Source organism: Leptinotarsa decemlineata, unplaced genomic scaffold, assembly GCF_025532065.1.
Source record: "Leptinotarsa decemlineata unplaced genomic scaffold, Ldec_3_MD MMD2_P_RNA_scaffold_12, whole genome shotgun sequence".
Taxonomy (NCBI): domain Eukaryota; kingdom Metazoa; phylum Arthropoda; class Insecta; order Coleoptera; family Chrysomelidae; genus Leptinotarsa; species Leptinotarsa decemlineata.
Genome location: NW_027412526.1, coordinates 5,012,830 through 5,037,091, shown reverse-complemented (window position 1 = coordinate 5,037,091; position 24,262 = coordinate 5,012,830). Strand labels below are relative to the sequence as shown.

The following is a 24,262-nucleotide window of genomic DNA, read 5'->3' as shown; positions in this document are numbered from 1 at the left end:
AAACAATGTGGAACATTCTGAAAAATACAAATGTTGCTAAAGTAACAAATAATAGCTGCATCACAATCAAAACAGAAAAAAACACGATGATATCAAACCCAAAGAAAGTTGCTACGATGTCAAACAACCACTTTACAACCCAAACATGCAGTAAGAACTCAGGTAGTAGAGGGTTAGCGAAGAACAAAGCCACAATATTTTTAGAACCGACTAATCATACAAAAATATACAATATTTTGAATGGCCTATAACCTAAATTTGCTAGTGGACTTGACTCCATTCCCCCTTCAATTCTTAAAAAAGCTGGGAGATACATTTGTGATTCTCTGGCAGATGCAATAAATGAAAGTCTGGTATCTGGTATCTTCCCAGATAAGTTAAAAATAGCAAGAGTAATACCGATCCACAAAAAAGGATCGAAAGCGAATTCAAATAACTACTATAGACCAATATCCCTTCTACCTTCGCCTTCAAAGGTCTTTGAGAGAGTAATCTACAAGCGATTGCAAGCATTCTTGAATCTAAATGAGAAACTTGCTCCACAACAATACGGATTTAGACAAGGGATGTCAACTGAGCTTGCAATTCATAATGCGATAACAGAAATTATGAATAATATTGAAGAAAATAATAGGGTAGGAAGCTTGTACTTTGATCTATCAAAGGCCTTTGACATGGTCAGTCATACTATTTTACTAGATAAACTAGAAGATTATGGAATTAGAGGCAATGCATACGACCTTATAAAATCATATTTATCTGGAAGATACCAATACATTTGATATGACCAACAAACCTATTCTGATAGAAATCTAATTACTCAAGGAGTTCCACAGGGGTCTATCCCAGGACCACTATCGTTCTTGATATACGTGAATGACCTTCCACAATCACTTGGTACATGTCTAGTCTATCAATTCGCAGACGATACATCGGTAACAGTGTCTGGGTCTGATTCAAAAGCTCTCTCTAGAGAGAAAATTGAATACAAACAAAACAGGACTAATCTTCTTCAGAACTTTCCAAAATAGACAGGAATCGATCTATGTCAAATTGGACCATAAATCTATTCCAGAAATGAACAATTTCAAATTTTTGGGGGTCACAGTTGATAGCAGTATCAGATGGGACACACACGTGAATAAACTGAACTCAAGGCTCTGTTCTGTAGCAGGAGTAATTCGAGCATTAAGGGACTGAGACTTGTTGAACAGCATGAAGGTTTAATACTATGCACATGTTCAATCTACTATTCAATGTGGCATTATATTTTGGGGCACATCTACTATGGCGAACAAAATATTCAGAAAACTCAAAAGTATATAATTCGCTCTATGTTGAAATTACCTTATGGGTCAACATGTAGACCATACTTCAGAGAACTTGCTACATTAACCGTTCCTTCCTTGTACTTTCTTCAATTAGTAACTTTTGCAAAAAAAAACACTACTATATCTTCACTAGGAACTGTGATAATTATTCGATCAAATGGCAATAAGTACTAGAAGAAGAACCGACCTCAGTATACCAAAACACACAACATCATTTTATGAGGAGGGACCCCACTATAAAGCCATTGAGGCATATCAGTCACTCCCAGCTGAAATAAAAAATACTCAGTACCTGAGAAAATTCAGACTCCTAACGATAGAGTATCTGAAAGAAAAAACATTATTACAGTTTCAACAGCAGGTGATGGGTCTTAATGTAGTTGTCTCATAAACTCTCAAACTACAATAATTTTCAGTAGATGTATTTATGCGTACGTGTATTTACTTTATTTTAGTTAATGAATTGTATTGTAACCTTTATCACTGTACATACATTTTATTGCATTGTTTTATAACCCTTACGTGCTATGTCCTCAGTTGATTTTATAGCAACAAAGAATATTATTATTATTATTATTATGATTCTTCAGCCAATCATAAAACTCGGTTAGTAAAAATTGTCTAATACGAACCGCCAATTCTACAGTCCACGTGGACTACTTTGCTTCCGATTCATTTTTATGTATTGGTATTTTTGGCCTTTGAGACTGCCTCCACCTTTGAATGTTCACAATATCGTTTACTTCGACTATACCAGAAACAGAAATATATATAAATATATATATATATAACATGTCCATACTACTAGAAACTTTATGTAATTTCTCATTCCAACACATGATTTCAAGAATATATTATTGATCAAAATGATTACATTAATAGAATTTAGTGTCTATATTTGAAAGTATCACGTACAAAGTGGGCCAAATTGGACACTTTTCGAAGAAATTCTCTGTTTTCTAACTAAAAAGATGACTTTGCGATAATGGGGGAGGCCAGGATGGGCAAATTCAGACTAGAAAACTCACAGAACTACAAAAGATCGGACCGAACAGAAATTTTGGAACATGTGGAGAACCATGTGGAGGAACATGTGCACAGACCACATGACACCGAAGTACACCTTTAACACAAACTTCACGGTCAAAACCACAAGCCGTGAAGAGAGGGCGACCATTACTCATCCTGAAAACATGTTTGGAAAAATCATCTGGTATACAGATGGATCGAAGACCAAACATGGAACGGGAGCTGGAATATACCGAACGGATAGCAATTTAAACTACAGCTATTCGCTAGGACTATACACATCCGTCTTTCAGGCGGAAGTGTATACTATCTTGCAGTGTGCAAGGCTTATTAAATTGAGACCTCAAAGAAATGAGCGGATCGATATTTTAACAGACAGCAAGAGCGCACTAAGGACTCTGACAAACCCGAAGGTGACATCAAAACTGGTCTGGGAATGCCATGAAGAACTGAATGAACTTGCAAACAGGAACAAATTAACTTGGCACTGGGTGCCAGGGAATTCAGGAATCACAGGTAATGCTTAAGCTGATAAATGCGCTAGACGCGGATCATCAACTTCATATATAGGTCCTGAACCAGCTCTGGGGGTATCAAAATCATTGATACGAAACCAGATTATGACATGGACCAATAGGAAGCACACAGAGTACTGGACAAAAGTACCTGGCAACAAATACAGTGGAACCTTCATTGGGGAACCGACCGAGAAAAGAAACAAGGAACTACTTCAATATAGTGGGGATCGGCTCAGAATAATTACAGGGTTACCAACTGATCATTGTCCGCTTAGAGGACACCTGAATAAAATGAGGCTGAACAACGGAGACCTCAGCTGCGGATTATGCAACGAAGAAACAGCTCTACACATCTTATGCGAATGTGAGGCAGTGAATCACAGGAGTCAGGCAATATATGGACGTACAAAATTACGTCCAGAAGAATATGACGAACATCCAACACGGAACCTGTACAAACTGGTACAGGGAACGAGACTGATGGAATGGGTGTCGTGAGAAGATGGGAGAATAAACGCAATAAACCCAAGAAGCTGGAGTGTTTTCTGGAGAGTTGGACTAAATGGACAAGTCAGACAGCTCCCAAGGGACAAAAAAAAACTAGAAAGATGAAAACTGATGACTGTGTCTGAGTTTTTCATATTCATATAATCATTATCCTGGATAACAAAGTTCATTTGAAACAAGTTTCGCCACACAGTAGCTTCATCATCAGACATCATCAATTATCATTATCAATGTAATAAATGAATTTGTTACCGTAACTTAGGTTGATGAACTTAAAATCACTCAAGTGTATATATGGCTTCAAGCCAGAGTATTGTTCGAAATTGGCCTTTTGGGTCCAAGCCAAGACAAGTGTTCTACGTCGTCTGTAATGTATTGATTAAGAAATTCACTTAATACATTCGATTCAGTAAAAGCAATTCAGTCAAGTTTTTCTTTCATAAGGATGTGTGAGATAGTTATTTTGGGATTCCTGTTTTTCGACCTAGTTATTTCTCATCATTCTGTGGAAAGGGTTCAAATAGAGTGAGAATCACAAAATGAATCCACTTTTCATCAACGTAGACATAAAAAATTCCCCAGATATAGTCTTTTTCAAAGAATAAAACACAAGCACTAAAAGAAATTCCCTCCGTGAAAGTAACTATAGAAGAGAAATAAATCTCCAACCCTTTTTCGATGTTCTAGGCTATCAAGGTTATATCAAAGCTATAAGGCATCTGATACCAAAGAAATAAAAACGGAGTCTATCAAGGTTCGGTTTTGGGACCAATTCTATACTTGATTCATGTGATTGATTTCAAGACTGAAGATGACTCTGAGATTACGCAATTTGCTGACGACACATCATTAACGCTCCAAAATACAAACTACGAGGCTATAGTTAAAGAAATAAAAGTAGCATAGTCGAATGCTAATAGATGGCTGACGAATTATAAATTAAAATTGAATACTGATAAAACGCAACATTACTTTTTTTACACACAAACAACTGCCTATAGACCAAAATGAATCATTTGAATTTCTGGGATTCCAAATGGATCCAAAGTTCTCTTGGGAAAAACATGTAGATTTCATTTGTGAAAAATAGGCACCGAGCATTTATATTATAAGAAGTTTCATGGGCATCTCATCTGTTGAAACCATTATCACTGCTTATCATTGACTTTTTATGTCCCATATGTCTTATGGTCTAGTACTCTGGGGGCACTCGACTCATGCAAAAAGAGTGTTTGGACTGCAAAGGAAAGTTTTGCGAGTTATCTTCAAACTGGGTTATCAAGAAGACGTTAAAACAACATTTATTAATAGTAAAATGTTTACATTACCTTCTCTTTACGTCTATTCGTTTATAAATGATGTAAAAAAAATTCTCAGTCATATCTAAATCGAAACGATTTTCATTCTCATAACACCAGACAATCACAACAGATTGAAATTGAATTCACAAGACTAAATCACTGCCGTTTTTCGAAAAATCATTATGGTCCTTTTTTATTTAATAAACTACCAGAAAATATAAAAAACTCAAATATAGCCTCGTTTACAAATTATATGAAAAATATCTACCTGGAAAATACCGTAGGGAAAGTGATCATTGGGTCCGAGAATCATGTGCCCTGAGCAAGCGCAGTGAGGCAAGAATGACAGCCTTCTGCATCTGTCCGGCTAAGATTCTGCCTTACTGTGGCAAGCCGGTATGGTTTTAAGATTCGAGAGTAGAGAGGACATCATTCCACCAAGGACTCCAATAATCAGAACAACCATCTTGACAGAGTAATCTGGATAGAGTCTGTGGAGTTCGAAGAGAAAAATCTCGATATTTTATCCGTTTTTCCTCCTCTTTTCTGACGATATTCGTCTAGCCAGGAGCTGAAAACTCCACTACAAATATCGTTTTGCTCTGGTGGTCGATAAGGCTTATTAGCTTGTATGAGCCTGAGGGTGGGGAACGAATAGTTCCAATAAACTCGGCACTTCTCGTTCCCCACAACGGATTCAATATCCCCCGGAGCGTAGGACAACACCGGTGTCTCGACAATACCGTAAGAGTGCCGTAGATGGTAATATAGCACTCTTAGGGCCACGTTATGTCGATGGATATAGGCCGAGACCGCATATGCTGGACATGCTGATAGCAAGTGCATTAGGGGCTCGGGCGCCTCGCGGCAGGTACCTTGTGTCAGGAATCTCTACACCCATCACGCGACTGCGGTTGACTAAGGTGTTGAAGACACCATCCTGACAAGCCATGATGAACTCAGTTTCCGACTTCAACCCACTCGACCTCAGAAAAGCGAAGGTCAGGCGCTTTGATAAGCCAAGGTCTCCAATGTTATTGAAGAAGACCCCATGCATTGGCTTATCCTTGTGTTTCCGCAGAAGTAAGGTAATCTCTGCGGCTTTTATCTGAGCTTTCTGCTGAACAGGTTTCAACTCGGTGACAGAGTTGTGGTGACCTCGTTCAGTGTAGAAAACTATACCGAGTTCATCAGCTGCTCGGGCCGCTGCCCTGAAGAGAAATGCTCCAATTCCTGCTCTCTCATAGTCACGGACCATGCAAAGAAGGGGATCCGAACTCTTGACGACTTCACAGGCTATATCCAGCACCAGTCTGTCATGTAGACACTCCAAACTCAAAAGTCCACGGTCTCCCTGTTGTCGGGGGAAGTATAACAGTGGAACGGACGATTTGGGATGCAAACTCCTATAGAGATGCATCATTTTTCGGGTCTTTACGTCGAGTTGATACAGCTCCTCCCGAGTCCACTCCACTACTCCAAACGAGTAGAGTAAAATTGGTACGGCAAGCATATTTGTTGCAGCAACTTTGTTCTTCCCCGACAGTTCTGATGACCAGATCTGTCGAAGTTTGTGCTGATACTTGCCGCGAAGAGAGTTCTTCACTGCTGTTACCTCTTGTGAGTGGCGGTGTTCCACCCCAAGGTATGTATATGCTCTCCGGCATCCAGATGGTGTAGGATGCTCCCATCTACGAGCTGCACATCCTCTCCGTAGTCCCCGCATCGTTCTCTTTTGAGATGAACCATTGCACATTTGTGTATCCCGAATTCCATACCGATAGCATGCGTGTACTCTTCCACCACCCTCAAGGACTGATGGAGATCCTTCTCTCCAGAGGCATAAAGTTTAAAACAAATGGGTGACCTTGTGCCTCCGGTTTCCGGGGGTGCCACAGTTATACCCTCGAGTATTTCTGAGCGCAACGGATAATGGCGTGAGATGCATAAGAGAAAGGGACTGAGGGAATAGCCATGAAATACGCCCCTTCTGAAAGTGGCCCACCCTGTTTGGACTCTGGTTGTACAGATGTTATGGTGAAGCGAGTTCGCCAGAGTGGTATCAGTTGTTCAATGCTTATTTTTCATTAGTATTATTATTATTAATATTCCTTCCTGGTGTCCATCGATGATGACAACATTTTTTTCTCCTCAAATGCTACTCAGATGAAGTGACCAGTACTTGTTTTTGAATCTAGTTCACTACAATCGAAGAAGCCCATGTCTGATCGGAATGGCAATATCTGAATCACAAATGCCTGGCTTTGGGGCTTTAGCGTGATAGCATTGAATTTTTATCAATTCCGTACAAATTTTACTAGAAACGAATCCCAATATCACCCTCATCTCACCTATTTCATGTACTCTTTATATCTCAATATGGTGTAGATTTTGTTATATATTCGTATCACGATAAAATAGCCGGAATCAAAGAAGACCTTCCTCTGTATACTATATTTTTCAGGCTGGTATAAATTCCAGCGATGAACATGAATAGAAATACGTTTGAGTGAATATGAATGCAGATAAATATCATTGTTGTGTATGAATCTGTGGAGTGGAACGCGAATTGTTCAGCTAATAGATTTGCTTTTTCAATGGCTGTTGTTGCAATTGAACCATCCGCTTGTGTTAGTGGTGGAATTGTGGATTTTGTGAGTGTTCTGACACGTTACCAACCAGAAGGATCTAGACACGTTCGTATTGGCAAGCAGTTTATCCCTTATTCTCTGATTGTGAAATTCTTTGCTTTCTTCTTCTCTCACAGAGGATTGACATTGCAAAACAATAGGAAAATGCCGCTCTTTTCCCGATATCAATCAAAAATATTACAAATACAGGGCAAATGTCTGATAATGAAATATGGAATGTCGGTCATTGAGAGTGATAAAGTTAAATTTCTCATCTTTGGTATACTGGATTGTGTAGCAATCCTATGAATGATATCTGATTCAATTCCCTACAAATATTTGAAAAACAAACTGAATATAAAAAGGTGTTCTTTGTTCACTTCAATGTTCATATAGAAGTATTTGTTTCAAAAGTTCTTTTTCTTTCGAGAAATTCAATATTTATATGAAAGTAGCTGTTTCGAAATGATTTTTTTCCACTGTGTATCTGAAAGTTACTTCTTTGCATATTTGCATAGAGTTCATTGTTGAATTGATTGCTTTCTTCCTTTCTTTTGGAAAAACAATTTTCTGTATGAAGTTGGAGAAGTAGACCGCCAAAATCTGTCTTTCACAAAAATTACAAAACAGTTTTCAATTTCAGTAAATCAGTCAATGTACATATTCCAGTATCACATTCGAAAATATGGCTTGATTTTAATGGGTTGCCAGTGACCTGGAACATTTATAGAAAGACGTGTTTCACGTAGTACTGGTTATTTTTGAAACATCAAAGGCGAAGGAACTAATTCATTCCGCAGTGATATATATTCATTGCTAGCAATTAATCAGAAAAGTAACTGATTGGAATATGAGAAATAATGAAACTGATGAAAATGTATACGTGTTTTCTCGAAATATAGTTTCAATATAGAGAATAAGTTAGATTCGAATCGATATTCAACGGAACATTTTTCAATGATGAAGACTATTTGAATGAGGAAGCATGAAAATTCACATAGAGGAATGTCAACAGAAAGAAAAATGGTATCAACATAAATAAAACGACCAGGGAACTGAAGGCCCTGTCCGGGAAGCCAATGTGGCCTTACGGACGGCGTTGCCGGCTCCTGGTCAGTGGCAGAAATAAGTAGGGTGAGGAGAATCAAAACCTCCCAAAATCCTTTGCGAAACATGCCACCGTAGACCAATCTACCCAAGCTAAGGTGTAAGGAATCGTGCCGACAGCTGAATGGCCTCAGGGTGATATGCGGTCACGAACGATCCCCTGGGGAACCGGGCGAAACCTCATTGTGATCAGCCTTTCTCTGGTAATGCGGGGCTCTGCCAGAGTGACCAACTCTTCCCCTGCTACTCGTGGAAACACACATGGATGAAAAAAATACAAAAACAGACACTAATTAAATAAAAACCACTCCCGAGGCCGGACAGAAATGCTCACCTCAATCTACCGCTCGGAATGAGGCTGGACATGGTATATCACCTCATAATATAGTACAAAGACCAAGGCGTAAGCGCATTTGGGGATAAGCGGCTGCCAGGAGTGGCAGCAACTATAAGTGCACCCTCCTCCTCCCCCACTCCACCTCCAACAGCAAGGACACTTCCTGGGACGGGGGCCAAGAGCTCCGCCTTGAATAAAGGCAAGGAACCGGCTGCCCCTGCAGGAAAGCGCCCTTACTTGAGCACCTCCACGGAGGGAACCCCAAGAAGGTTGAAGAAGCCGCGCAATGACAGTAATATCGCTGCACCTTCCAAAACCTTCACGAAGGCCGCCGTGGGACACCTCAAGGTTGCCAAAGAGAGTGTGTGTTCGGCGAGTATTGGCCTTCACCTGCCGATATAAAGGAGATGTATCCTAGTGACTTGTCCACCTTCCTGGAAAGGACAGAATTGACAATGACCTAGGAGGACAATGGGTCACATTTGGCCTAAGTGCTGTGGGTCTACGCTCCCCCTTCCAGTAGGAAGGGGGAGTGTAGACATGAGTTCTAGGGGGGAGGTGAGTGCCCGCTCGCGGCTGGAGGCTAGCGAGCCTCATCTCCAACTGGCGTTGGCCTCTTAGGGCAGCGGCTCCACTAGCGGGTAAAGGGATACAGGGTTGCGGTAATCCATTCATGGGTGCATTGCAGCCCCATACCGAGGCACTGGACGGCTTATGCTGTTCCGTGATCCTCGCCTGCTTCTGTACGGATCCGAGCGTTCGAGGTGTCGGGGCTCGCGGTCCTTCCGGGCTCTAGTATCCGAGTCTAGTCTTGGAGGGCACCAAGGCAGACGCTTGAGGTGTCGGACCCCGGTTGGACGGAGCTACTAGTATCCGAGCTTAGGACCCCGACCGGCCACTTCCGGGACTATATTCCCAACTGATTTGGCATGGTTGGCGGGGGTAGGTGTGCGACGCGAGCACTCTCTGGCGAAAAAAGAGCTTAGTTAACTTGTACGAACGTTCGGTCGTCCAGTCTCTTGGTTAGCCACACTAAGTAGATGTAAGGAGGCAACTCCGGGTTCGGGGAGCGGGAGGAAGCCCTGCGAAATCCTGTTGGTGTGGGGTGAGGGGCGGTACCCGCAAGGATTTCCCGAAAAGCCACCCCTCCACACCCGATCGCATCCAACGCCAGGGTGCGTCTGGGGGGCCTAACCGGCACCCCGGGCCCCCGGTGAGGTCGTAACTATGACTCTCTTAATGTATCTGTAGAGTACTACAGATACAGAAGTTTGACTATCCGCATTCAAAAATACACGAATCAGACTAATCAACCCAATCAATAGAAAGGAAATAAGTCTCACCGACGGAATGAAATCAGAGACACAATTCCCAAACAATATATTACAGTCCACTCATCCTAGTGAGTTCACCTCGGAATTTGAGACACCCAGTGGCGGATCCAAAAAACAATTTTGAGGGGGTGAGGGCACATTTTCCAACTCATAGTACGGGGTATATAAACCCTCCATAAAGCACTGAGTCCTTGGAGGTATTTTATTGATGTTCAGTGGTATGCATTCATGAACAAACATTTGGAAAAAAATTGCTGAGTTGCGAACATTGTTTTACAACTACAACAACTGGTAATGACCTCACCGTCATTATCATTGAGTGGAAAACTGTTCAGGAACAAATATGAATCAAAAATATAATGACTTTTCATTGATCAAATTCATCAGTGGCCGAACATAATAATATTTTTATAATATACACATGATTTGAATTGAAGGTGTTATATTTTTAGGAGTGATTAATTTTTTGGGAAAGAAAGTTTTTGGCTTTCTACTACTCCATCTGATACAGATGGAGTAGTAGAAAGCCAAAAACTTTCTTTCCCAAAAAAAAAATACACATGATATTTTTGAATGTGAATTGAAGGGAACAGAACAATTTCCGTACATTGTGATGAAAACAATAAACACTTCGAAGATCGAGAACACGAAAAATCAGTCGAAATGACGAAAATATTGAGTGAGTACACAAGCTTACCATTGGTTTCTTAAAAAAAAGGATGATTACAGGCCTGCTTGCCTTTTCTTTCCTCTACTGCCTCTCATCTAGTATCAGCACAAACCACAAGAAGATTTCTTGTTGATGGGATAGTGTACGCCCAATTGAAATATTGAATGGATCAATATCGTCTCTTATTTCAACTGCAGTTTTTTCAGGTTTTGATTCTTCAATTGTTGTTTCAATAATTAGGTTAGGTTAGGTTAGGTCCAAAGTGAGTGGGTCTATTCAACTCTCCATCGCAACCCGCAAGAGTTTATTGTGGCTCATACCTATTCACACTCGACCAAATAAACCCAGCTCCTTAACGAAGCCGATTAGTTTGTTTGGTGAGTGGTCTTTCAAGGCAGATGGTAAGAGTACGGCTCTGTCGAACTCTAAGAACCTGCTTCGGTTCCCAGCGGGGCAGGCACAAAGTATATGCTTTGTAAGGCTTGGTAAGGTACCCCGCTCTTGAGGAGACGACTCAGTTGTTTCCTGGCTGCACCACCAAACCTTTTTTCAGGTTCAGTTATTGGATCACGAGTTGGGGAGCTAAGAAGCTCTCGCTCCTGATCTAAATTTACAGGGAGGTCAGTTGAAGTCGTAAGCTCGATATCCTTCTCCTCTGTAGACTCATTCCTGATCTAAATTCACAGGGAGGTCACTTGGAGTGGTAAGCTCGACATCCATCTCACGAGTAGCTAGAAAGGAGGAAACCGTGACAAAGCGATCCTAGGACAAGAGGGCGCCACGTATCTTGAAGGTTCTGTAGAGACAGCTGATAAGCTCAGTGTCATTCATCCTCTCAGAATGGTTACACACACCTTAGGATTGAGCCGTCGTTGGGATGCCATTCAGTTAAGGAATAACAGAACCACAAGTGATTCTGTCATTCTCGTATCCATCGGGGCTACGTGGAAGCAAGCATCCGATGGCCGGTTTGCTCAACCCCCACATCCCAAGCCATTGCACTAGGCAAAAACAGCATGCATAGTGGTTCAAGCAGTGAAAGATGAACAAGGATAGCCAACCCGCCACAGTAGTGGTGAACTACGATGTCTAACAGGCCTCTTTACAGGTCATCATATGCAGAGACTCGGATTGTCGGAAGTCAGTGTGTGTCGCCTCTGTTTGAAAAAATGGTAGAACAGCAGAGCTGAGCTGCAGATCGAATCAGGTTTTCAGAGTTTGGCAGAACCACACTTCTAACATCTGACCTGAAAGATCACTCACCATGTAAAAGTTTATTTGGTCGAGTTAGAATAGGTGTAAGCCACAATAAATCCTTTCGTGTTTCGGTAGAGGCTCGAATAGGTCCACTCACTTTTAACCTAACCTAACCTAACAGTCTACCATATTTGGGTTCTGAGACAACTTCCAGGGTGCCAAAATACAAGTTCAAACGAGTTTACCGCTGGATATACCAAATTCCAAGATATTTACCTAATTTTGACTCAAATGACTGGACCACAATGCGTTCTATAGACAACAACAGTAAAATTATTTATCTGTGACTGTAGGTCTTGATGATAATCTGCTAGGCAATGATTATTTCTGAGGAGGAAGGTCGAAGTTGAAATCTGTCGACTTATTTCACATTTCTGTTCCAATCGAAGAGATTTTGTTTTGAAGTGAAAAGATAAATCACTTTGGAAACCTCTCGTCTTCAAAATCATAAGAAACAAAATCCATCTTCAGAAACACGTCGGTATGCAACACCTTTCTTTGTTGTATATGGAATTCAGTCAAACTCTGTCTTAATTATCGCCTAAATGTGCAATATAAACTCCCTCAACGGGAGTCTAAAATCGCTGTCACTCCGTTCATCTCCGGCCGTGAATAATTACACCTAATTAAAATGTTCCCTGATTGTGATGGCTTCGAGATTTTGCTCAAGAAAGCTCGTCTAAAGACAGACTCGGCTTCAGGGTGTGTGGGTGACGGAAATATCGTTGACTATACGAGAAAATTCAACATTGAATTTGTGTTCGATTATAAATACGTTTTTTACACATCAAAAGTGTAACAACTATTGTGATGCGATTTTCAGCAATCGAATTGAAATTACCAAAGAATGATTCAAACGATCCTTTGAAAAATAAAAACAACAATAAAAATTAATTGGCGCTCCGGGGCGACGTCATTGATTCCAGTGGCGCATTTGCTTTTTCAGCTGCAGGAAAACCCGGAAAAACCTGCAGCACCATATCATCTGAAGATCTTGATCTGTACAAACTGAAAAAAAAAACATTTTACAGCAACACCAACTAAGAAATAAAAAATAATTCGAAACTAATTTAAGATTGTGTTCAACATCGATAATAAGTGCTATGGGTTGTTTGTAACTGATGAGTTTCAATAGGTCTGAAATCAGAATAAATATATTCGCAAAAAAATAATTTTGTTGTAAAAAAGGGTGGGATACTTCAATTTTACTAGTTCGCACTTCCATTGTCTAATCTAATATATAAAAATGTATGTTTGTTTGTTGGTTGGTTGGTTGGTTGGTTGGTTGTATTCAATTCAATTCAATTCAATTCATTCATTATCTTTTTTGCCATATGAAATATGTTAGGTTTGTCAATACACAAGTAGATATAGATAGGTCATTTATACAAATTATGCAATGGAGACGCTATTCATAAATATAAAAATAAAATTCACACTCTATAGGTACTCATGAATATAAAATTACAAAATATACACACTATATCAATTTTTACACACATACACGTATATGCATATACTTATACACGAATGTTCAACAAGTTTCAACCAAATCCAGAAATTCATCAATTGCATAATTAGGATTATTGGTCAAGAAAGTTTTCGCATACTTTTTAAATTTGTTGATAGAACTGTCTCTTATAGTCCTCGGCAGTAAGTTATAGTAGAAACTTCCAGACCATTCTGGTGACCGCATGTAAGATAGATTTCGAAAACTGTCTAAGTGTATGCTATTGTGATTTCTTGTCGAATAACTGTGAAAATCCGAGTTTTACTCGATGTTTTCAATGTTATTATGAACGTAAACTAATATTTTCAATAAATACATTTCCAGTACAGTATCTTATTTTCTTAAAAGACTGATCTACACGATTCTCGATATTCTAGATTGAAAATCAGTCGTATAATTCTTTTTTAGATAATGAATACACGACTACATTCCGTTGCTTGTCCCCATGTGATAACGTTATAACTAATTGCTGAATGAGCGAGAGCATAGTAAATATTGATTAGCAATGCTTTGCTTAGGGTATATTTTAACCTGTAAATAGCAAAAAATGCTTGGTTCAATTTTTTGCACACATTGTTGATTTGTTCAGACCAATTGAATTTTTCATCAATCATAGTGCCAAAAAATTTATAGTTCACGCTTATAGGTACCTTTGAATCTTCTATTTTGACAGGAATTTCTTCACTGAAAATTGCATGTATTTTGTTCTCTCTAAATTAATAATCAATTGATTGATATTACACCAAAGTACAAAATCTTTAATGACATTGTCTGTTTTTATGCAAACTTCTTGGAAAGTATCCCCCGCAACTACTATTGAAGTAGTATCTGCATACATGAAGAACCTACCTCCTTTGATAAAGTTAGACAAGTCATTCATATACAAGAGAAAAAGAAGGGGTCCGAGTATACTGCCTTGTGGGGTCCCTAAATCAATTTTTTCGCACTTGCAAAGTTCTGTCCCAATTTTGATATAGTTGTTTCAGTTTCTTATGAACGAAATCAGTGATAAACCTCTACATCGCCCAACCATTCTTGATGAAACTTGACATGTATTATAGAGAAGTTTTTTAGGCTAACACTTTTTCTGTAACTCGCCACTAGATGGCGCTGTAGAACAATTTTTGAAAGCACCCTTCTATAACGCTATGCACGCCTAAGTTCGTTGATTCTGATTTTGTCAAAATATTGGAACAGCAGCGATACAGCAACATAGTACTAGTATGATATACTATTTGATTTGAAATCCCTAAAAGAACCAATACAAATTAAAAATAAAAGCTGAAAATAACAATTATATCAAGCAAAAAAACTGTAATCACAATGAAATAAAATACATACAACAATCAAGAAATTGAACTATCAACACGAGATGAAAATTAAAAATTATTAACAAGAAATGAAAATCCAAATCAAAAGATTTCAAGCCAGGTTACTTCCCGACGTTTCGTTCGTTAGTATCCACAATCGTTGATAACTGGACTTATTCGTCGACGGCCATCTTCAGTTCAGACATTTTAGAGCCTACCTCCCTTCATGGTTCATGACTGAGAGGTGGTGGCGAAATGAAAGTCCTAAGACATCAGTACCGCCCTTCACGATGTACCCCTACCTGGCTGGGGTGGGTTGGATGAAAAAATTGTACATCCATTAACGGGGACATAAGGGCCTCATTCGATAGAGTGCCAGGACCTTTTATATCGGGAGGGGTCGTCTACAGTATAATCAATAGCTTCCCTAACTAACGGGTTTTCGTGAGTTTCTGCACAATCAAAAACTTGACGATTCCTCGACTGAATGAACTGCTTAATGGAAGGCAGCTCCAAATCTCTGCGGATGGCTTCATTCCGCAAGCACAATCATCCGTATTAGCTTATTTTGTAATCTCTCCAGAATGGAGATGTTAGACGGAGCCGCTTGTCCCCAGACGCCTGAAGCATACATGATGACAGGCTTTAACACCGTGTTGTAGATCGTAAGTTCATTTCTTAGGCTTAGTTTAGATCGTCTGTTGATCAGACGTAAGCTCACCTGTAACCCGCACAACCGTGAAGGTGGTACGGGTTCCAGGTGAGCCTACGATCAAGAGGAGACCGAGGTACTTTACCCGCGCTTTCCAGTCGATCTCCCTTCCAGAGATCCTCATATTTCTGGCAGGAGAAGAAGATGTCGTTCTTCCCATAGTTATCGAGTTTTTTCCGGGTTCACTCGGATCTTCCATTTGAGGTACCAGCGCTTGAGGTCGTCCAATGTTGCTTGTGTGAAGAGATGGACTAATTCCTCCGAGAACTGTCTATCTATAGGTTATTCGATTGCTTTCACCTATTCCCTCTTCCTTCTTTCCGCTTCATCGGTTTTAGCGGGAGCTGACCGTTTGGCGGAAGTTGGTCGCTAGCTTGGCTAAATACGACTCTCTGAATTTTATCCTGAACCAGTGTCCCTCCTTGTGGATGATTTCAGTTTGAGAACACTTGATGTTATGTTGATGAGTACAAACATGCTCTGCTAGCTATTCCTGATTTGCTGGTTTCTCCTCGCTGTGTGTGTTTTTTGTGCGAGCTTTCAATGGCCTCTTAGTTTCACCGATGTATGATGCTCCGCTTTCGCAGGGTATCCGGTAAATGCAATTTTTGGAATCGCAGTCCGCGTTTGGTGGCCTGATTCTCGTGAGGCTTCTATGGATAGTGTTCCCAGATCTGAAGCAGGTTCTGATGTTATACTTGGACCCAATTATTCTTATACTTTCCTCTGATGTAGGGAAGTACAAGTACGGGTCGAGGCGGCTTCTCTTCCTTGTGAGGCAATGACATAAACTTATGAAATTATTATATTGTCACTGATTCTTGGTGAGTATACAAAGTTTAAAATCAATCTGTCCATTTGAAGACAGTAAAAATTAAGTTCAAAGGAGTCATCAAAGAGAAATGTAAAATGAAAACACGAAATTGTTTTTGATCTTTTGTTTTGAAAATAAGAAAGGTAAGATGTCACCCTTAGCACATTAACTCGCGAAATGAGTAGAATATCATGAAATTTCAACAGCTTTCTTTTGAAGGTTAGTACTATCTGAAAAGGCGGTGAATGTAATAAGCGCCATCTATGTGTTCGGCCTGAGACTTTTCTGCCATATATTAGATATAGAGATAAATATCAACAGAACTGTTGAACTATTGTTGAGAAGTTGTTGTAAATAACCTCGTGGTTGAACCTTGAAAGATTTTGTGGTGCTCGATACAATCAGTTTGTTTGGTTTCAGGTAAATTTCCCTGTAGCGAAATTAGGTTAGAATAACTTCATTGAAATTCCTTTAGATTTATTCAGCTCAATGAATTCTTCTGTTATTTCCATTCTGTCGATTTGTGTACTGAGTCATAATCGATGAGAAACCTTTCCTCAAGATGTGCAGTAGATGTGTAGAAATCTGTTATCAGTCTCTTAAATTATTCGAGCCGTAAACATCCAAATTCAGGACCGTATGGAATTTTGAAGTGAATTGCATAAACAAATTTTGAATAGTCAAACTCGTGAAGTTATTTTTGAGGGCCTTCTCAATGGCCATGACTCAGTCCGGCAGCATATGAACTTATCCCTTGAAAATGTAATTCACGTGAAAAGTAACTCCTCCAATTATTTTATAAGAAAGAATAATAAATACAACTGAAAAACTCTTAATATGTTTTTTATATTTGAAAGAGTTTATTTCGGTGTTCTTCGCCTCTCTAAGGCTTGAATAATGTTTTCAATTGATTAATTGGGTGGCGAGACTAATATCTTCGTCAATTCCTAATTGCGGTTAGCTCGGTCCTGGTCACAGTCATTGTCGAGAATTAAACGGTCCGACGCTTAATCTGAATCAATTCCTTCGAGCCAAAACAAAGCCGATTACTTCCGAAGAAATTAAATGTCTTTCCCTAGGGAGAACTTCTTTGTTTTCTGCGCGAAACGTGTCAGTATTGCGTTAGCGGATTCGCGTTCCTGGAATCATCTAGAAAACATTCATCCCCTGCTTCTTGAAGGTCGGAGTAGTGATGGAGGATGACGATTCTGTATCAGTAGAGTGAGGAGGGTGAGTGTAGGCCCACAGCACTTAGGCCACATGTGACCCATTGTACATCCTCCCGAGGAGTTGTCCTCCTAGGTCGTCGTCCATCACGTCCTTTCCAGGAAGGTGGACAAGTCACTGGTAGACATCACCTTTATATCGGTAGGCCAAAACTCGCCGAACACACACTCTCTTATTGACGATAACTCTGTGTTGTGTCCAATAGCCCCATAATATAGAGGTGTTTCCTCAGTTGACAGTGGTCAATCAGAAATCCTATAGTTAAGCGTAGGTTTTCCCTGGTCATCGCCAGATATTTTCTCGGCGCCAGCTTTCCAGGGTTGCCCAGGATGATCCTGGCTAAAGAGTCGTCAATGCGATTACCTTTACTTATGTCGTGCCCTTCAACCCACCTCAGGATAATGTTACTATCTACCTAGGCTTCAGCTAAATCTTGGTGGCACTCTAGTACTAGCCTTGAGATAACTAGCTTTGTCTACTATTACTGCAGATTGTTATGTTTCTTCCAGAAATTTCTTTCCTGGTTATATCTTTTGTGGCGATTGAGATACCAACCAGTTCAGTTTGAACCACGCTGGTATTTTTCCCATTCCTCACTCAATCCTTAGGCTTAGTGATCTGGAGTAAACTCCACATCCTGAGTCTTTTCAGCCATCTGTATATATGCGTATTGCATTTGGTGCATCTGTCTCTGTGTTCTGTTTCATTTGTTTTTGTAGGGTTTTTTAAACACGAACCTGGGGCCAATTGCATCACTAGCTGCCTGCAGCAGGGGTTGCGCAGTAAACGCTTCTCGCCACAGGCTTATCCTCAATTGACCCATTCCTCCTTCGAGGTTTGCACCAGCACGACGATTATTCTTCGGTACATTTCTCAGTTATTTCCGTAAAATTTTTCGTGAAGACACTGTCAAAACATTTCTAGTACGACCACAAAAGTTTAGTTATTCACCGTAAAAAATGAATGAATTTTAATTTTCATAAAAAAACATTCATTTATTCATCAATTTCTATTGAGTCCCCTCCATATATAAACCACTTATACCAGCGTTTTTTTTTACCTTCGAATTGTTCTAATATGAATTATTTGGTATGTCCTCAAATGGGGTTGAAGGTAGGGGTAACATTTTTCCGTTGAAGTATGTCTGTTTAAAAAATCTGTTCAAAATCTGTTTTTCTGTTAATCAGCTGTCGCCCCTATATGAACGACAACTTTCAAAAGTTGAGAACTTGTGCGAGCTGAGGACTAACGAGGTCTTACCTTTCAACGTGTCATTCCTAACACGGTTGCAGAATTATTCCAGCTTCAACCAGATGAATTCTCTCTCACAACCAGTGCTTACACTTCCCTACATCAGAGGATTATCGGAGAGGATAAGAAGAATTGGTTCCAAGTACAACATCAAAACCTGCTTCAGATCCGGTAACACTATCCGTAGCAGCCTCACGAAAACCAGGCCACCAAATGCGAACTGCGATTCCAAGAATTGTATTTACCGGATACCCTGTGAGTGCAGAAAATTCTATATTGGTGAAACTAAGAGGCCATTGAATGTTCGCATTGCTGAGCACAAGAAACACACACAGCGAGGGAAAACCAGCAAATCAGGAACAGCAGAACATATTTGGATCCAATAACACAATACCGAGTGATCCCAAGCTGAGATCATACACAGAGAGGAACATTGGTTTAGGAGAAAATTCAAGGAAGCCGGATACATGGTGTCCAACAACGTATTCAGCCAAGCTAACGTAGAGATACGCAACATATGAAAACCCATCATCAAGCGAAAAATGGCCAACTCCCGCCAAACGATCATCTCCCACTGATTCAGTGAAGCGGAAAAAATGGAAAGTTGGGGTGAGTAAAAGTACTCGAACGACCCATAAATAGTCATCTCTCGGAGGAATCAGTCCAGTCATCACCCGAAGACGATTGAAGATACTAACAATCGAAACGTCGTGAACTAACGTGACTTGGAATCTCTTAACTTTTTATTATTTTTATTTTCATTTTTATTTCTTTATTTTTTCCAATTGTTCTATTTTATCTCATTATTATTTCATTTCAGGTAATTTTTGCTCAATATAATTGTTATTTTCAGCTATTCATTTTTAATTTTTTTTATTGTTTCAGGGATTTCAAATAATTTTATATATTAGACAATGGAAATTTGAACTAGTGAAATTCATTTATGATGTGTTCACAGAATAAAGTTCCATTTCGTTTTCCTTGGAGAAACAATGTTATCCACAAAGAAAAAGGAAGTCGATTGATCTTTGATATATCAAATATTTTCAACGTAGGTTCACTACTTCTGAAATTAGTTTGGTTAAAAGAGGGGATTAATTTCCTTTTCTTCTTCTCAACTAGATCCATCAATTACACCAACCTTTTCAGTGGTGTTTATGTGTCAGTGCGCGCATTGCAAATCTCATGTTTCATTTTTAAAGTATGTTAGGGTATGTTTTAAATCTTGTGTTTTGTTTCAGATCTTCTTGGGGCTCAGACTGTACCAATAATGCTCAATGGAGAAGAATCAGAACTTACATTTCAAAATGCAGCTACTTTAAAGGTAAGTTTACTAACTCTCCTGAAATAACTCTTCTAAAACAACATTCGAACAGGATTTGTATTGTTGGAATTGAATTGAATGAGCGAATAAATGTCATAGAAACAGCTCAATATCAACAAAACATCTGGCTCTGATGAAACAACCCGTCATCGTACTTAAATGAACTCGCACCAGTATTTTGCGGACTTTTCAACTTGTCTTACAAGAAAGGGTTTTTTCCTTCTTGTTGGAAGATTGCTGGCGTTCAGCCTATTCCCAAAAGGGGCAAGAAAAATCTTCCAAATAACTACAGACCAGTCGCTTTGCTAACAGTGATATCAAAAATCATGGAGAAAGTCGTGGACCATTATATTCTCAAATATTTGGAAGGCTTCAACATCTTGAGCGATCATCAATATGGCTTTCGGAAACAAAGATCAACAGACGACCTTCTATCGTATGTCACCCATATTTGGAATAACGCAATCGAAAAACATGGAGAGTAGTTGTTGTTTTTGACCGTATGCGGCATGAGGGTTTGCTGGCCAAACTCCGATACTACGGTTTATCGCATCATTTCTGTGTATAGCTCTTCAGCTTCCTGTCATCCGCCTGATTAGAGACGCGAACATCACGTGCAACCTTGATAGCCTGGAACATCGAAGAAAGATTGCAGATGTTTCGCTCTTGTATACAGGGCTATTCAAATTCGTTTCTGTACAGGGGGATCTCGTAAACGATAAGGGATAGATTTTCAGTTGAATCGTGGCAAAGTTTCGTATTTTAGAGACCTATTCAATGATGTAAAAAAGTCGAATATAGCTCTTTTGGTTCTGAAGATATACAGGAAAAACCAAAAATTCCCAAATTATTTTTTGTCTATATTTTCTTTATTCGCACACATATTGAAAATCTGTCCACATTTTGCTATTGTCACTTGATGTGAGCTATCAGAATGTGTCCATGAATATTTTATACAGGGTGACTTGGGCCACCTGTATTTTTTGTTGTAGTTTTTGTATCGTCGACGTTCACTTTATACTGAGAAATTAAATAAAATTGTTTATCAGGTAATATTTGATTATAATTGAATAAAAACATAATAGCAACTTTCACGTCTTCCTATGTACTGTAGAGTTTTTTTCATTTCTAGGTACTTATTCATATTTTTTCCATTGCTCTGGGCGTTTTTTACAATGAACTTCGAAAAAGAAAACCTTTTATGATTATCTGAAACATATCTACATCAAAAATATAATATAAGTTTTTTATCGACCTTTTTTGGGTAATTGTTACCTTCCACAATCTGAAAAATATAAAAATTATGATGGAGAACTTTATACAAGTGTAGAAGGGCAAACTTTTTAGTTTACCCCGATAAGTTACTGCGTAAAAATCAAAGTATTTTCCACAAAGAAAAATCTTCTATTTATCAGTAACTTGTCGTATTTATCAATTTTGCCTATCAAAAAAATTATTAGGAAATAATACTTATCTTTTACGTTTCGGAAGCCAAAATCTGCCTCCGTCTTCAGAAATGGATAAAAAAATTCGAATATATACGCAGTTATTCCTTTTTTGATAGCTTATTTCTTTACTTCTTCGACAGATGTCAAAGAAGTTTTGAAATCTTTGAAAAAATCTTTGAAATCAAAAAAGGAATAACTGCGTATATATTCGAATTTTTTTTATCCATTTCTGAAGACGGAGGCAGATTTTGGCCTCCGAAACGTTAAAGATAAGTATTATTTCTTAATAATTTTTTTGATAGGCAAAATTGTTAAATACGACAAGTTACTGATGAATAGAAGATTTTTCTTTGTGAGAAATACTTTGATTTTTACGCAGTAACTTATCGGGGTAAACTAAAAAGTTTGCCCTTCTACACTTGTATAAAGTTCTCCATTATAATTTTTATATTTTTCAGATTGTGGAAGGTAGCAATTACCCAAAAAAGGTCGATAAAAAACTGATTTTTTCCTCCACAAAAAATGACTTTCGTTGAATATAATATAAGTGTTTCAGTAAGCAGAAAAAGAAATGATAGCAATAATAACATCCGAAACGCATTGTTGCAAAATCATTCAAAATCCTCAATCTCGAGTCTTCCACATTTTCTATCTCTCTGCCAGCGTAAATCGTATTTTTCAATGTCCCCAATAGAAAATAGTCCAAAATAGTAAAATCTGGTGATCTTGCAGGCCATCTTATTGGTCCATTATTTGTCTTGAAATGGAAGGACTCCAATTCGAACATTTATTGCGCGATAATTTTTTTTGTGTACATAAATTACTTCATTTCAATTTTCAATACAATCATAGTGTTCGTTTCGGATGTTATTATTGCTCATTTCTCTAAAAACTCTACGGTACATAGGAAGACGTGAAAGTTGCTATTGTGTTTTTATTTAACTCAGTCAACCAATTTCCAGGGCCGTATTTCAAAAGGGAATAATTCACCCAATTATAATCAAATATTACGGAAACATAACGAAATATAAAATACAATTCAATTTCTCAGTATGAAGTAAAAGTCTACGATCCAAAAACTACAACGAAAAATACAGGTCCGAATATAATCCAACGCCCTTCGTGGTATTAGCCAGGGGAGTAGTTTTCTGATAGGTGTCAGTCTATTAACCTACAGTGTAGGGAGTTGAGACTGACCTGAACGAATTGTTCTTTTAGATGATTCAAATCAACCATTATTGGTGATTTTGATTCGTCCGTCCATATTATTTTTTTTACAAACATTTCCAACTTCCCTATTACTACATCTTAACCACTTCGCGAATCGTACTCTCCTTCCGCAATCCCTTTCATTGAGGTGATGAACTTTGCGTATCCTGTATCATTTATATTTGTTCTTTTTCAATATAGTTCTGGTGGATTTTACAGAAATCCCCATTTCGTGGGCAATTTCTCGTAAAGAGCAATCTTGATTAACATAATTTTTGTAACTGGCCAATCCTAAATTTGAAATTTCACCGTATAAATTTTTATGTTGTAATACTTGCTTACGCATAACATTTATTTCATTCCTCACATTTCCAGTAACCACACATTTTCTTGTTTTCCTTCTGTCAAATGCACCATAGTCCCTCAAATTTCTTTCTAATCTTTTAAACATTTGGATGTTCAGAATACGACGATTCGGGTATAGCTCAACATACATATTCCTTGCCAAAAAAGGATTTGATTTTGCATAACTGAATAGCACATCAGTCCTTTCATCATTTGGATACATTTGATATATTCATAAACGTCTGAGAGTTCTCAACAACGCATTCATTTTTCCTGCCATAGAAACCAAGCAAAGCATACGCGTTTAAGATGGTAAATGAACTGAGATGCTATTTGATCATAACAAATTATACAACAATCGAATTTGACCAAAAAGTGACATTTTCGTTACTTCAGGATTGAGAATAATAAAAATATTACGAATTTTAATTGATCAGGGGGGAATAAGCCTTGAAAGAAGGATTACAGCAATAAAAAAATTTCCAAAACGAAAAAGTACGAATTTCCGTTGTGTTAGGGTACCTACCTGTCGAATTTATTAGGTTGTCTGAATTATATTTCGAAGGAATCAAAACAATTTACAAAAGAAATAACGGCAGGACCGTAATTCAAAATTGTTGTCACTGATGATGGTAGTTATTTCAAAAAAGAAGCTATAAAAATATCAAATCTGATATACCCTTGGATTGTGAATTTATTGCTTCATCAATATCTGTAATAAAAAAGACGTTTTATCGAATATTTATTATTACATCGTGATAGTACACTTCGATTACAATAACATTTCCTTTTTCCATGTTTTGATATTCTCCGAAATAACAATTCCATTCGAAAAAAAACGATAAACAGCACTTTTGGTTTCCCCCGTATAACTCTAGAAGGACGAGAGTCATCGTAAATTGTCTTCGACCATTGTATTGTTCCGGTGACAGTTACCTTTTTTCCTAGTTAATCGTCTTCGTATCTGTTACGGTTTAGTTTAGAATATAGAAATGTTACCACTTGATAAAAGAAACGGCAAAAAAATTATAAATGATCTTCATCCTGAATTGAGAAATCCCAAATGTTGCAAGTTCTTTACTATCGAGAGA

General features: G+C 38.6%; 1 protein-coding gene across 1 annotated transcript in view; it reads left to right on the top strand.

The window, feature by feature from the left end:
* Positions 1-24,262, top strand: part of Rgk3 (Rad, Gem/Kir family member 3) — a 224,679-nt gene that overhangs the window by 186,718 nt on the left and 13,699 nt on the right. The window contains exon 4 of the mRNA XM_074172604.1: positions 20,087-20,169. Within this exon, the coding sequence (XP_074028705.1) occupies positions 20,087-20,169 (83 nt within the window). The remainder of the gene's footprint in view (positions 1-20,086; positions 20,170-24,262) is intronic.